The 13,523-nt window shown below is 57.6% G+C and overlaps 1 protein-coding gene across 1 annotated transcript; it reads right to left on the bottom strand.

Annotated features, from left to right (window-relative positions):
• Nucleotides 1-1,151: 1,151 nt before the first annotated feature.
• Nucleotides 1,152-11,079, bottom strand: PRMT1 (protein arginine methyltransferase 1). The gene is given in 13 exon segments (XM_047711427.1): nt 1,152-1,453; nt 2,426-2,463; nt 2,466-2,546; nt 2,790-2,891; nt 2,894-2,939; nt 3,824-3,939; nt 4,045-4,132; nt 4,932-5,074; nt 6,945-7,008; nt 7,151-7,306; nt 8,100-8,201; nt 8,756-8,809; nt 10,972-11,079. Coding segments are annotated over 13 exon segments (1,110 nt in total). The 5' UTR covers nt 11,008-11,079; the 3' UTR covers nt 1,152-1,369.
• Between the last annotated feature and the right edge of the window lie 2,444 nt (nt 11,080-13,523).

Below are 13,523 nucleotides of genomic sequence, written 5' to 3'. Positions count from 1 at the left end.
CTTTAAGGCGGAGGGAGAGGGGCGGGGCAGCTGACACCTGCTAGTGGTGACACAGCTTAGGGCTTCCAGGAAAGGGAGGCGCTGGGCTCCTGTGACCTCAACCTCAACCTCAACCCAAAGGGGCCAGGCTCCTTTGTGGGTTGGGCGATGCGGGGCGCACGCGGAGCCCTCTTGAGCGGTGGACAAAGGGAGTCTGGGGCCTAGCACAGTCAGCAGACATCATCCCATAAGAGGACTTGGTGTAGACGGGTGTGAAAAGCCACCGGACCTAGGGCTCCAGCTGTACTGAAGCAGGTCTAGCCAGGACCGTGGACAGGTAAGTCATGGTGGCTTAGGTGACCTGAGTCCTGTGGACAGCATCCTGGGGGACCAAGGACTCTGCACAAGGCCATGGGCAAGGGTCAAGTATAGATGCCACGCCTGCAGTAGAGGGTGAACACAGTCCCTGGGGAGCTGTCAGTGGGGCCTCTGAGTCTATCTCTGTAAAGAAGGGAAACGGAGGCCCTGCTGCCCTGACGTGGGACAACCCCCCACACCCTCGTCCCCCACCTCCAAGTCTCCAGCTAGACTAGGGAAGGAAGCCGACACACAAGGAATTCTCACCCCTTAACATAACCCCCCCCATGACTCAGTTTCCCCAGCTGCAGAGGGCAGGACAGTAGTCACTGCCAGTCAGCCCTGGCCTGGCCTTGGAGGGTCCTGGACAGGAAAAAACAGCCAGACACTGAAACAATGTGTGTGCTGGGGGAGGGGGGTAGATGGCTTTCTGGGAAACTTAAGGGCCCAGCTATGCTGGGAACCCACACCCCAACCCTCCCCCAGCCAGCAGAGCACCAGGGGCAACCAGGGGCAGGAGCCCTGCCCAATGGGGACAAGAGGGAACAGGGCCTCAGGGGGCATGAGGGGGACGGGGGAGGTGGGGGAGAGACATGGACCCGAGGAGGGAGACAGGGGAGCAGACCCTGGCAGGGGGCCATGGATGACAAAGACCACAAGAGGCCAGAGCCAGGGAGCGAGACCTGGAGACACAGGAGGGGGGACAGAGGACCTACAGTGACCATCAGGCGCCCATCCCAGGACTGCCAGCTGAGGCCATCAGAGCAGAACCTGCATGCAGAACCCCAACCCCACTTTCCCAGGAAGCCGAGCCGTCCCAGCTGAGGATTTATTGGCGTAAATGCAACCATATAAAAACATAAGTTATGAAAAACACAGTCACGATGTGCCCCGCCCCAGCCCAGACCCCTAAAACCCCCTTCTGAGGGAGGGAAGGAGAGGAAGGGGGCGCCCCCAAACTGCCTAAGAACGCCGCAGCCCTGGGCCCGTGCAGGGCCAGCCCGGCCAGGGTGGGAGAAGCCGGGGTGCCGCCTCAGCGCATCCGGTAGTCAGTGGAGCAGGACAGCTCGCACAGCTGGCCCTTGAAGTCCAGGTCAATGGTGAAATCCAGGTCGCGCTGTGGGGAAAGGGCAGATGTGAGGGGGACTGGACACGGGACAGGCAGAGGTCTGGAATGGTCTGAGTCCAGAGGCCGCGGCAGGGGTGTGCCCCTAGCCTCCTCCCACGCTCCCCAGAGACCCATGTCCTGGCTGGGAGACGCCTCTTTGCGGGTCACACCTCAGCATCCGCCCACAACCCTGACTCGAGCCTCGAGGCTCCCGTGACACCCTCAGAGACTCTGGGATCCCAGCAAGCCCGCCCCTCCAGGCCAGAGTTCCGCGGCTGTCTCTTGCGTAACAACTGTTCCCGCATCAGAACCATTCCCACCAGTAAAGCAGTTACTCCTTCCTTCTTTTCTAAGATGCAAAACATCTCTTCCAGCACACTTCCCCCACTCACTGGTCCCAACCCGACTGTCCGTACGTCCTCAGCTCACTGGCTTCCCGAAAGCCAGGCCTCGCTCTGTGCTCCCCACCCCCCAGCACTCTCTGGAAAAAGCTTGGGCCAAGGTCACCAGTAACCGTGAGGACTTCTGCCCTCAGTCCCACCACCTTGGCCCAGGCTTCAGGCTTCCTCCCGGCTTCTCTGGGCCTCTCCTTTGGTCTCTTTAGCCGGGCTGTCCCGAGCTCTGTACTACGGACATCTGGGGCTGGAAATGAGGCTTCTCCACAGTCCTGTGCTAGGGGCCACCAGCATCTTTCTCCAGGTATGAGAGCCCAGAATGTCTCCAGAGACAAATGTCCTCTGAAAAGGGTGTGCCCTTGGGACACCCCCTCTGGCCACAACCCCTGAGCATTACCCAGGCCCATACCCACAGATCCACACTTCTAGCCCAGGCCCTGGACTCCAGGCTCCAGACCCTGTGTCCTCCCATCCACTCGGGGTCTCCCCAGGGGTCGCAGACTCAACCGAGTGGAGGGCTGCTGGGACCCTGGAGCAGGCAGCGGAGCCCCTCCCAAGCACTGCCCCCGCCCCAGCAGCGTCTCACATTGTTCTTGGCATTGGGCCGCATGCCGATGGTGCCAAAATCTCCTCGCCTGTCTTCACAGTCAGGTAGTCCTCCATGTAGAACACGGTCTGCTTCCAGTGCGTGTAGGGGGACTCGGGGCCTGGGGGTGCAGTCAGGTCAGCCAGGCTGCGGCCAGTCCCGGGGCCTCCTGCCCCAGCCCCCACCCTAGTCCCGGCCTGGCCCCTTCCCTCTGTCTGGCCCCTCCACGACCCGAGTCCCTCACCCTCATCAAGCCTTGGAGAGACTGTGGGTATGGTTTCAGGGGTGGGGAAACTGAGGCATGACAGGCCCCCGGCTCCCTCGGCTGTGCCTGTCCCACACCCCGGCCCCACCCAACACTCACTGGTGGAGAAGCCCGTCCTCTTGTGGCAGCGCGTGAACTCGATGTTGAAGTAGGCCACGAGCGCGTGCACATAGTCGTTGCGCTTCACTTGCAGGCAGAAAGGGACGTGAAGGTCAGGTCCTCCACCTTGACGGTGTAGATGTCCACCTCCTGTGGGACAGGCCCTGTGAGCCCCGCGCCCCGGCACCTGGCCCAGCGGGCGGCAGGAAAGCCTAGGCCACCACACTGCGGTCCTGCCCCCTTCTCTCCCGCGGCCAAAGGCCACGCTGGACGGGTCCGCATCCTGGAGCCACTACTGCCACTTCGGAGAATCGCCCGTTGTCCCTTCCCCACAGCCTCCGCCCTGTCCGGGGCCACCACCAGCACCTAACCACTGCAGGGGCCTCTTCTCGGGGCTCCCTACTTCTGCCCCCCGCCTCCCCCCATGGCCCCTTACTCGGCAAATCAGCCAATGTGACGGTTCTAAACGTTGTCCATCAGATCACATCAAACTCCTGCTCCAAATCCCTCCACCAGCTCCCTGGCGCCCACCCTCCCAGCTGCTGTTTTCACTCGCTCCAGACTTCCTCCTCCTCCACCAGCTTTGGGCCGCCTCTCGCAGCCCAGCGCCAATTCTAGGGTTCACCCCGGTGTCCGGCTCGGCGCGCACACTGGGGGGCTCAGAACCGATCACTGGCCTGGCAGCCCTCATCAGCTCACTCGCGGCCTTGGGCTTCTTGCCTCTGGGGCACAGCCAAGGGGCTTAGCTGCCTGGCTCATGGGTGCCCCTGTGGAACGCATCCCCCCCAGAGCAGTCTATGCCGGTTGGGTCTCGCTCACCCTGGCACCTGGAACCCCACCCCGGCTTGGCTCATAAGCTTTTTAAAGGGATCCAGTGGCTTCTCTGGGCCTCTACCACCACCTCTGGCCAACTGGCCAGACTCCCAGGCCTCAGGCAAACACCAGGAGACCTCCTGTCTTGCTCAGGCTCAGGATTACCTGGTGGCCCTTCCTTGGTTCCACCCCTGGGGACACCGGCCACACCCCGCCCTCACCTTTATGAGGCAGGCGTTGGTGACCAGCTGCTTGGGGTCCACCACGTCCACCAGAGGCTCCTTGATGGCCACATCTTTGATGCAGGACATGTCAAAGCCATATACGTTCTCCCACCCTGGGGAGGCAGGCAGGCAGGCAGGAGGAGGGGTAAGTCCATCGGGGTGCCCAGCCCGAGCCTGCCCTACCCCCCGAGTTCCTAGGGGGCCTCCCCCGAGCTCACAGTGAATCTTGTAGTCTTTGTACTGCCGGTCTTCGATGGCTGTCACATACAGTGTGGCTCGGTCTGGGAAGATGAGGCCATCAGGGGCCTGCCAAGGGGGAGGGGGTGTGAAGCATGTGGGGGGCCTTGGAACACTGCCCCCAAACCTTGACAGTTTGGGTGTCTATCCACACACTATCCCCACACTGGTCTGAGCCACCCGGACACCTACAACGGCCTCCTCACTGGTTCCTGGCTTCTTCCCTCACACCCGCCTCTATTCCCCACTTGGCTGCCGGGAGGCATCCAGGAGCACCTATGTCTCAGACCTGTCCTTCACAGGTTGTAAAAGATCTGCAGCACTCTCCCCGGCTCCTCTGAGAGGAAAACTGAAGTCTCACGGGGGTGTGCAGGCCCCTCCACCCCCTTCCCTTCTACTGTTCTTCCTGACCCCCCCAGTCCACTCCCTGCTGTTCCTCAATGCCCAATAAGAACACTCCTGCCCCAGGACCTTTGCACCAGTTCTTCTGCCCAGACGTTCTTTGCCCCAGATCTCCTGTGGCTCCTACCCCCTGTTCAGGTCTTAGTCACTTCCCCCTGGGAGGCCTGCTTGGATCTGAGCACCTGGAACCATGGCCCTCCAGCCTCTCTCCCCCATCCTTCTGCCCTGCTGTGATCTTCTTTCCCAGCACCACCCACCTCCTGACACTGTCTGCTTGTTACTCTCTAGCTCTGGTGCCTGTGACCTCCCATTCTGGCTCTGGGCCCTGCAACATCTGGGCCATCAATCCCCTACATGAAGTCCCCGCTGGGGGAAATATCTAGCCCAGCTTTTGGTTTTCTGCCCAGACCCCAAATGATAGGCGCTCAACCTGTGTGAGCTGCTCCCACCCCAGCGTGGGCCTCACCAGCCACTTGTCTCGGGCATAGAGCACGGTGTTGAGCATTGACTCGTAGAAGAGGCAGTAGCCCATCCACTCGCTGATAATGATGTCCACCTTCTCCACCGGAAGCTCCACCTCCTCCACCTTCCCCTTGATGATGGTCACCACTGCGGGGGCAGAGACAGCCACATGCAGCCAGCCCCACAGCGACCCATTCGCTTGCCACCCCTGCAGGGCCAGGGCCCGGGGACCCCACTGGAGCCGCCCCCGTCTCCTCAAGGAAAGGCTGGGAGCTGCAGGTGGACATCTTCAAAGAACTCTGCCAGCTGAAGCCACACTCTCTGAACTCAGGGTTTTCTGGTTTGGGTTTTTTTTTCTAGGTAATCTCCATGCCCAACGTGGGGCTCGAACTCACAACCCCAAGATCAAGAGTCACACACTCTACGGGCCGAGCCAGGCAGGTACCCCCTATTAATTCAGTTTTAAAATTCATTCATCTCTCTAGATGTTTTGTTGGCTCCAACCCACTGAGCCACCCAGGCGCCCCATCTCTAGATGTTTTTAAGGCAGAAGCAGAGACGCACGGATTAGGCACCTGATGGTAAGACTGCGTCGTTAAGAGCATGGTCATGCCCTTTAAAAGAAGTCTATCAGGGACGGACACGCACACACACACGGCAGGATTTATAGGAGAAATGACATCATGGTTGAAACTTGCTTCCAGAGGAGATATTTAAAGCTCAGTGGTACGTATCTGGGGGCTCACTATACTAATCTCTCTCTATATATACATACATATATAAATATATATAATCTCTTTTTAAAAAATCACTTCATGGGGCGCCTGGGTGGCTCAGTCGGTTAAGTGGGTTAAGCCTCTGCCTTTGGCTTAAGTCATGATCCCAGAATCCTGGGATCAAGCCCCACGTCAGGCTCTCTGCTGAGCAGAGAGCCTGCTTCTCCCTCTCTCTCTGCCTGCCTCTCTGCCTACTTGTGATCTCTGTCAAATAAATAAAATCTTAAAAGAAAAAAAAAGTCACTGCAGGGGCCCCAGGGTGGCTCAGTCGGTTAAGCATTCCACTCTTGGTTTTGACTCAGGTCATGATCTCAGGGTGGAGGATATGACCCCGTGTTGGGCTCTGCGATTGGTGTAGAGTCTGCTTGAGATTCTCTCCCTCTCCCCATCCCTGCACTCACTCAATCAATCAATAAAATCTTAAAACAAAAACAAAAACAAAAACTTCAGTTTCTAGAATGCTAGGAGCCTCCACACGCAGAAAACCCACCCATCTTCCCACGTGCGCTGCCCCAGGAACCTGGCAGGTAGGAACTCAAAGGCCACATGGCAACATCTGCGCCACCGACCTTTGTGACCTGAGCTACCCTCCTTTAATAACCCGGCCTTCCAGATGCTCGAGTTCCTGCATGAGCAGACACTGTGGGCGAGGGGATGAGCGTTGCAGGGGCTGCTGGAATGCCCGCCCCCAGGGGCCTGAAGAAGGGAGCTGCGGGAAGCACGGGCCACAGCGGTCATTGGAAAGAGCAAGAGCCTCTCACATCTGGAAACGTGTGCAACCACACAGTGAACAGGTGGAGGAAGGGAGGGCAGAAGCCTCACATGAAATGCTATTTATGTACAAGACGAGCACATGGGCGTGAGAACATTTACGCGTGTACAAGCCTGTGGGTGCAGACTTCTCCGGAAAGGAATGTGGGCTGAACTTAGAGGGGTGGCCGAAAGACTCCGCACCACGGACCCCCCACGCCGCTGCGAGCTGCAGAGTGCTCCCTGCCCCAGGGTTTGACGGGCGAGGCACCCAACTCGCAACCTTGCCACTCAGTTTCTAAACCGGCAGAGCCAGCTCCTCATCACTACCACGTTGTTGTGGGTGTTGAGAAGGGGGGATTCTTAGAGCCCGCGGTGGGAGAACAGCAGAAACCTGTTCAGTGACGATCCCTACCCCACTGCCAAGGGTCCCAGGGAAGCGGGAAACCCCCCACTCCATCCCCACAAACCCATTCTCTTCCTGGGCTCACCATGGTCTAACTTGTTGGCTTTGACGATCTTCACCGCATAATCAGAGATACTGGAACACTCGATCTGGGGGCCCAGGAAGAAGGGAGGGTGAGACCCCCCCAACTCCCACCCTCCACCCCCAGTCCCCCTCCATCCAATCCCTGAGCCCTGAGGGGCCCCTCTCCGTCCCCAGGCCCTGACCCACCCGCCTACATGCGACACTCACCCCAATGACCTTGCGGGCTCCAGCCTTGGCAGCAAACATACAGAGGATCCCCGTGCCGGAGCCCACGTCCAGCACCACCTTGTCCTTGAAGAGGTGCCGGTTGTGAAACATGGAGTTCCGGTACGTGAGGGTGCGTACCTCATCTTTCAGCATCTCCTGGACAGGGACGTGGGGGCACAAGGTACAAACATGCCATGAGGGGACCCGCGTTCCCAGCTGGGAAATGGGGGTGCGCTGGCCTCTGACACACTGGCAGTTTGGAGAGCCGGAGCTCAGTCCTCCCACTTCCTCAGTCCCCTTTGAACAAATCGTTTCCTTCCCACGTGCCTCAGTTTCCCTATTTGCAAAATCAGACTGGATAGGCTCAACTCCCTACTGCCTTGGCCTGATTCTACCACTGCCTCCCACGGTCCAGGGGTCCTTGGCTTTTCCCAGAATTTAGTGCCACTGAACTGTACGCCTTAAGGAAAGTTTTGTTACGTGTCTTTTACCACAATTTAGAAAAGAAGAGGTTTCAGCAAAAGGAAAAAAAGAAAAAGAGGAAGAGAAAGAAAAAAAATGTTCAGAATCCCATTCCCACCGCTTTCGGGGACGGGACCTCCGTGAGACACGGTGCAGAAGCAGGGGGCACAGCAGGTGGGAGCCGCTGGGGGACAGTTCCACCGCGAGCCACTAGAGGGCGGCGGAGACCGGCAGGCCCGAACCTCCCGCTGAAGTCGCAGGCAGGCTCGCCTGCGCTCCCACCCCAGCCTCCCGAGAGCTCCCGGCGAAGCTCCGTCTCCAAGGCAACGGCTGGAGAGGCGACCCCGGGGTGTGTGCCTCACACCCAGAGGGGCGGCCGGGACTGCTGCCAGGGGAGGCAGTGCGCATGCGTGAGAAAGTGAGTTCCAGCCCTCCCAAACATTAACCCCCTCAAGATCCAGCAGCTTTAGAAGCTGTTCACACTCACCTCGTGAATGCCGAAGTGAGCATAGGAATCAAAGTAGTAATCTTTGGACGTCATGTCCTCAGCATTGGGCTTCTCGCTGCTTTCTGCCTGGCCGCAGGAGACCTGGGAGGGGGTGGATGGGAGCATGGGTCAAATCTGAAGGCTCTCTAAGGCCTCTTAAACCTCCAGGTCCCTACTTCTCCGTGGAGAACAGACACCCCCCCCCAAATCATACCATGGCAATCCTACAGCCCCCGTCTGCCATCTTGCCTCCCCCAAGCCCCAAAACCTACAACCCCACTCTCCTCTTCCAGGACCTCCCCCCACAGAGCACCATCCAGGGGAGTACCCAGATACCTCAGCCACGCCTACCATCTCTCCAGTCTCTCTGCCCCCGTCTCTAGCTCAGCCCACAGCTGGGGAGGGGAGGGGAAGGCAGAATTGGGGCAGACACGGGAAGGGGAAAGGGGGGGCTGGAAATGGAGTTAAGGAAGTAGCCACAGTATTTGGGGAGGCCAGATGGGAGCCACAAACCTGGAGGGGGTTTGTACTAACATTTTGGGGGCACAGGGTCAACTGATTTGAAGCAAGAGGAATCATGGTTAGACTGCCTGAAAGGGCCTGGGATGTGGCAAGATATATTTATGTGGGGAAGGGTCTCACAAAAGGATATTTACTTCTTCAAGAGGCGGCTGGAGGCTCATCCCATTAGCCAAGGTGGCTACAAAATTCTAGGAGAGAGTAACAGGGAGACAGGATTAGCTACTGGGAGCGGCTAGGGGAGGGCCAGGCCAGGGGACCCCAGCTCACAGGGGAGGGGGTGTTTCTTGCAATTTTCCTTTTCCTTGGCATGACAGGATGAGGCAGCAGAGGGAGCAAGTAAAGAGGCAGGGATGTTTTTAAAAGGGATGGGAGAAGTGGGGGGAGAAGAGATGGGGTTCTGTCCCAGCTATGGCTGGAGAGATGGTGGCCCGCCCCCACGCTGTCCCTCTCTGGCCAGACACCTGACTATACACACCTCCCCCAACCAGGCCAGAGGAACTGGCACCCAGCAGGCACACAGGCACTGCCAGCTGTCGCTCCCCCTCATCATCTAATCCCCCCAGATTAGGTGACATTTCCTGACACCCCCCCCCATCTTGGGGTGCCATGAGTAGCTAGGGGAGGGGAGGACTGGCAGGATGTGCCCACTGGGCATCTGCCACCTCTGCAAACAAGTCTCTTGTCTCAGAGGATTCCAGAAAGGAGGTGTGGCACACAGGCACCCCCACCAGAGTTGGCACCCTAAGCCCTAGCTCCTGCCTTGGACTCAGGAAGCCCCAAACAAAACCACATGGAGCCACTCTCCTAGCTTAGCACCCTCTTCCCAGGAAGGTAGAATCCCACGGAGGAGGAGGCCAGACTCTGGACCCTCAAACCCCTCGATACCTTGGGGTGTGGGGCCAAGTCCTGAGGCAACCTCTAAGAAAGTTATTTCCTCCACCCATAGGGACCCTGGTCCAGGAGAGAGTCAAGGTGGGTGGGAGTCATTGGAGTGACCCCTAGGAGCTGCTTGCCCCACAACACTACAAGGCAAAGGAGGGAGTCGGCAGGCCCCATCAGATTACATCTCTTCCAGATGTGACCACCCTCCAGGCGCCAAAAAGCACAAAGTCACAGACACGACCCACAGAGCTCCAAGCCCCGCCCCTATTCTCTCAAGCCAGCGAGGACACCTATAAAAAAGGGTGACTGGTAAGGGGATTTCCCACTGGGACACATTTCTCAATACCACTAATACCACGACAAGGCAAGTCCCAAGAGGTCTTGAAAGAGCACCGGAGCCAACCCCACATGGCTGCACAAGAACCAAACCGCCCAGGAAACCATTTCAAGCCTCCAGGCTCAGGACCCTCAAACAGAGCTTCAGGAAGGGGGAGGTCATCTCCGACCTTCGCATATGCGCCCGGGAGAGACAGATCTCCAATAGGTGGTAAAGCTAGTAGCTCATATTCCCCACATCCTCTTCCCAGCAGAGACTCTCCCTCCCCTCGCCCGGGAGGGCTCCAAAGGGGAGATGGGCTTTGGGACACGCCCCATGAAAAAGATGTCCCTCCCACACACCCAGAAATGGCCACAAGGGGGTGCACGACACCTTATCCGGAAGGATCTCCTTCAACTAGAGGCCCCCCCACCACCCAGGGGGAGGTCACAGGGGCATGCCCCATCCCCCCAGCTCCCAAAGCCCCGAGCAGGGGATAATCCAGGGACAGGAAAACGGGGGCCCGGAGGGAACCAATTTTCCCTCTTCCTCCAATCCCAAGCCAGGAGTGCACGAAACCTGGACCGAAGCCTAAGCAGATGCCTCGGTATCAGGAACGGGGTTTTGGGAGAATCGAGATACACTGCGCCTCCCGAAAGACTCTTTACTTCTCGTAGGGACCGAAGCAAGCCCTCCCCGAAGGGTACATCGCGATCCCGGGGGAGAGGGCAGGGGGCCTCCTAGGGAGGGTCGGAGCCTCCTCTCCGCCCCCCCCCGGGGCGCCCCTCCCCCGGCCGGGGGCGGGGCCTTTGTCCCGCACGTGGAGCCCGCCGGGCCACCGGGCACGGCACACCCCCTCCCCACCCACCGTGCCTCGGCCACGTGGGGGCCAGGCCGGAAGCGCCCCCAGCCCTCCTCCACGTGGGAGGGGGGCACGACACCCTCGGCTCGACCCGGTGCCGCAGGCCCTCGAAAGCCAGGAAACCCGCACCTCACACTATACCCCGGGATCCGGAGCATGCGGCGTCCCCTCCTTACGGCTGAGAGCCTTCAGCCCCAATCCGCCCATTCGGAGCCCCTTCCCCACGACGGAGGCATAAAACACCGACCACCAAACCGCCCCCCACCCCCGACGGCGCTCCAGGCGCTCACCTCCATGATGCAGTTCGCGGCCTCGGCTGCCGCCATCTTCACCCGCACCTACTCCTCCTCCTGCCGCCGAGACCCCCCCCTTTCTCCGCACTCCCCCGGGACCGCCTTATACCGGAGGGTCCACGTCCCGCCCACAACGACCCCGCCAGGAGATTTCATTGGCAATGGAGGCGGCCCGTCTGAGAATGGCGTTTACCAACTGGGCAAAGAAGACGCCCATCAAAGTTGAGGGCCCCGCCCAGTCTGGTGTGCAGAGCCCCGCCCCCTTAAGTCGATGGGGATGGGAAAGACTGCCCGTCTATCGCAAGAACCGCGACTGATGATTGGGCAAAATCTACCAGAAGTTCCCGCCCCCGTCCCCAGCACCGCCTCAAAGCTTCCCGACGGGCTCCGCGCTAATCGGACATCTTGAAAAAGAGCTGTCCATCACCAAAACAACCCGCCTTTTAGTAGCTGCTATTGGTTTATCCTGGATGTGACGTCACCAGGCCTTTAGACCGCCCTAGTCTAGCGGCTTGTCTCAAGGAGAATGCGGTGATTGGCCCACGAGGAGGGAGGAAGGCCGGCCTCTAGGCTCCAGCGACTGGCCCCAAGAACTGTCACTCCTCAGCCATTCGGTGGATTCTCCCAGCCGGAGGGGAGTTCAGAAGGAATGAGGGAGCTTGTGCCCGTTTACCTGAGGGACAGACTGGAGAAGTGAGCCCCAAAGAAAAGAGGTCTTGTCTGGGGTCCGACACAAGTCAGTAATAGGACTCAGGCCTCAAGACATAGAACTATCTTGCCCTCTACCTGTTACGAGTTTTTTAAATCCAACAACCCCACTCAAGCCACTTGGCCTTTGCCAGGTCCTGCCGCCGCTGGGAACACTCATCTCGCTTTGCCTGCAGACTCCTATGTATCAGCCTTCGATGCCACCTCTACCGGGAAGCTTTCCTCCTCTTGCAGAAGAAGTCGCCACAGATCTTCCTGAGTTATGATGGGGTTACCTCCGGCCCCCAATAAACCCGCCCTAAGTTGAAAATACCATAAATTGAAAATTTAATCCACTTAACCAGCCGAAAACCAGAGCTTGGCCATGCTTGGAACACTTGGGGCCAACACAAGCGCTGAGCAGCTCATGTAACTCATGAATACTGTGGCATGGTCGTATGGGTACGGAACGGATGTAGGTGTATCCGTTGTTTGCCCTTGTGATTGCCTGGCTGTGAGCTGTGGCCTAATATCAAGAGAGAGTATCATACAGCATATCAGAAGCCCAGGAAAATACCCAAATTCGAATTCAACGTATGGTTTCTACAGAAAGTGTAGAGCTTCACATAAAAAACTGCAAGTTGAAGCATCTGGAGTCGAGGACATCTGTCATTAAATGAGGATGAACGCAACTGGTAGACTATATCCATCACCGTTCATGACTCTTTCCAGTCAGTACCTCTCCCACCCACCCCAGAAGCAATCACTTTGTTTTCTGTCTCTCCGATGTAGCTTTTTCTTTTTTTTTTTCAGCACGAAGCCCAGCGTGGGGCTTGAACTCACCACTTCCCAGATCAAGACCTGAGCTGAGGTCAAGAACCAAGACACTTAAAGGACTGAGCCACCCAAGGGTTCCTGCTTTTTCTTTTCTAAGATTTCACAGGGGGACACCTGGGTGGCTCAGTCGGTTAAGGGTCTAACTCTTCATATTGGGTCAGGGTACTGTCTCAGAGTCCTGAGACTGAGCCTCCGTCTTGGGAGCTCCATGCTGGGCATGGAGCCTGCTTAAGATGCTCTCTCTCCCCCCATCTCAAATAAGTAAATAAATAAACAAATAAACAAATAAATAAAATTTCATATGAAAAATTCTACAGTATGTTCTCTTTTGTGCCTTTCTTCTTTCACTCAATATAATGCTTTTGAGATTCATTCCAAGTTGTTTAATGTTGGTGTGATCTTTTTTTTTTTTTTCTTAAGATTTGATTTATTTATTTGACAGAGATCACAAACAGGCAGAGAGAGAGGAAGGGAAGCAGGCTCCCCACTGAGCAGACAGCCCGATGCGGGGCTCGATCCCAGGACCCTGGGATCATGACCTGAGCCGAAGGCAGAGGCTTTAACCCACTGAGCCACCCAAGCACCCCTAATGTTAACAATTCTGGTGGGAGTGAAGAGGCATCTCGTTGTGGTTGTCATTGGCACTGTCCTGACCCTAATGTTAAGCGTTTTCTCACGTACTTATTGGCCATCTTTGTATCTTTTTTTTTCTTTTTTTTTTAAAGATTTTATTTATTTATTTGACAGAGAGAGATCACAAGTAGACAGAGAGGCAGGCAGAGAGAGAGAGAGAGAGGGAAGCAGGCTCCCTGCTGAGCAGAGAGCCCAACGCGGGACTCGATCCCAGGACCCTGAGATCATGACCTGAGCCGAAGGCAGCGGTTTAACACACTGAGCCACCCAGGCGCCCCTTTTTTTAAAGATTTTATTTATTTATTTGACAGACAGAGATTACAAGTAGGCAGAGAGGCAGGCAGAGAGAGAGGAGGAAGCAGGCTCCCCGCTGAGCAGAGAGCCCGATGCAG

Source organism: Lutra lutra, chromosome 17 (genome assembly GCF_902655055.1).
Source record: "Lutra lutra chromosome 17, mLutLut1.2, whole genome shotgun sequence".
NCBI lineage: Eukaryota > Metazoa > Chordata > Mammalia > Carnivora > Mustelidae > Lutra > Lutra lutra.
Note: the sequence above shows the minus strand (reverse complement) of the source record. Positions and strands in the feature narration are given on the sequence as shown.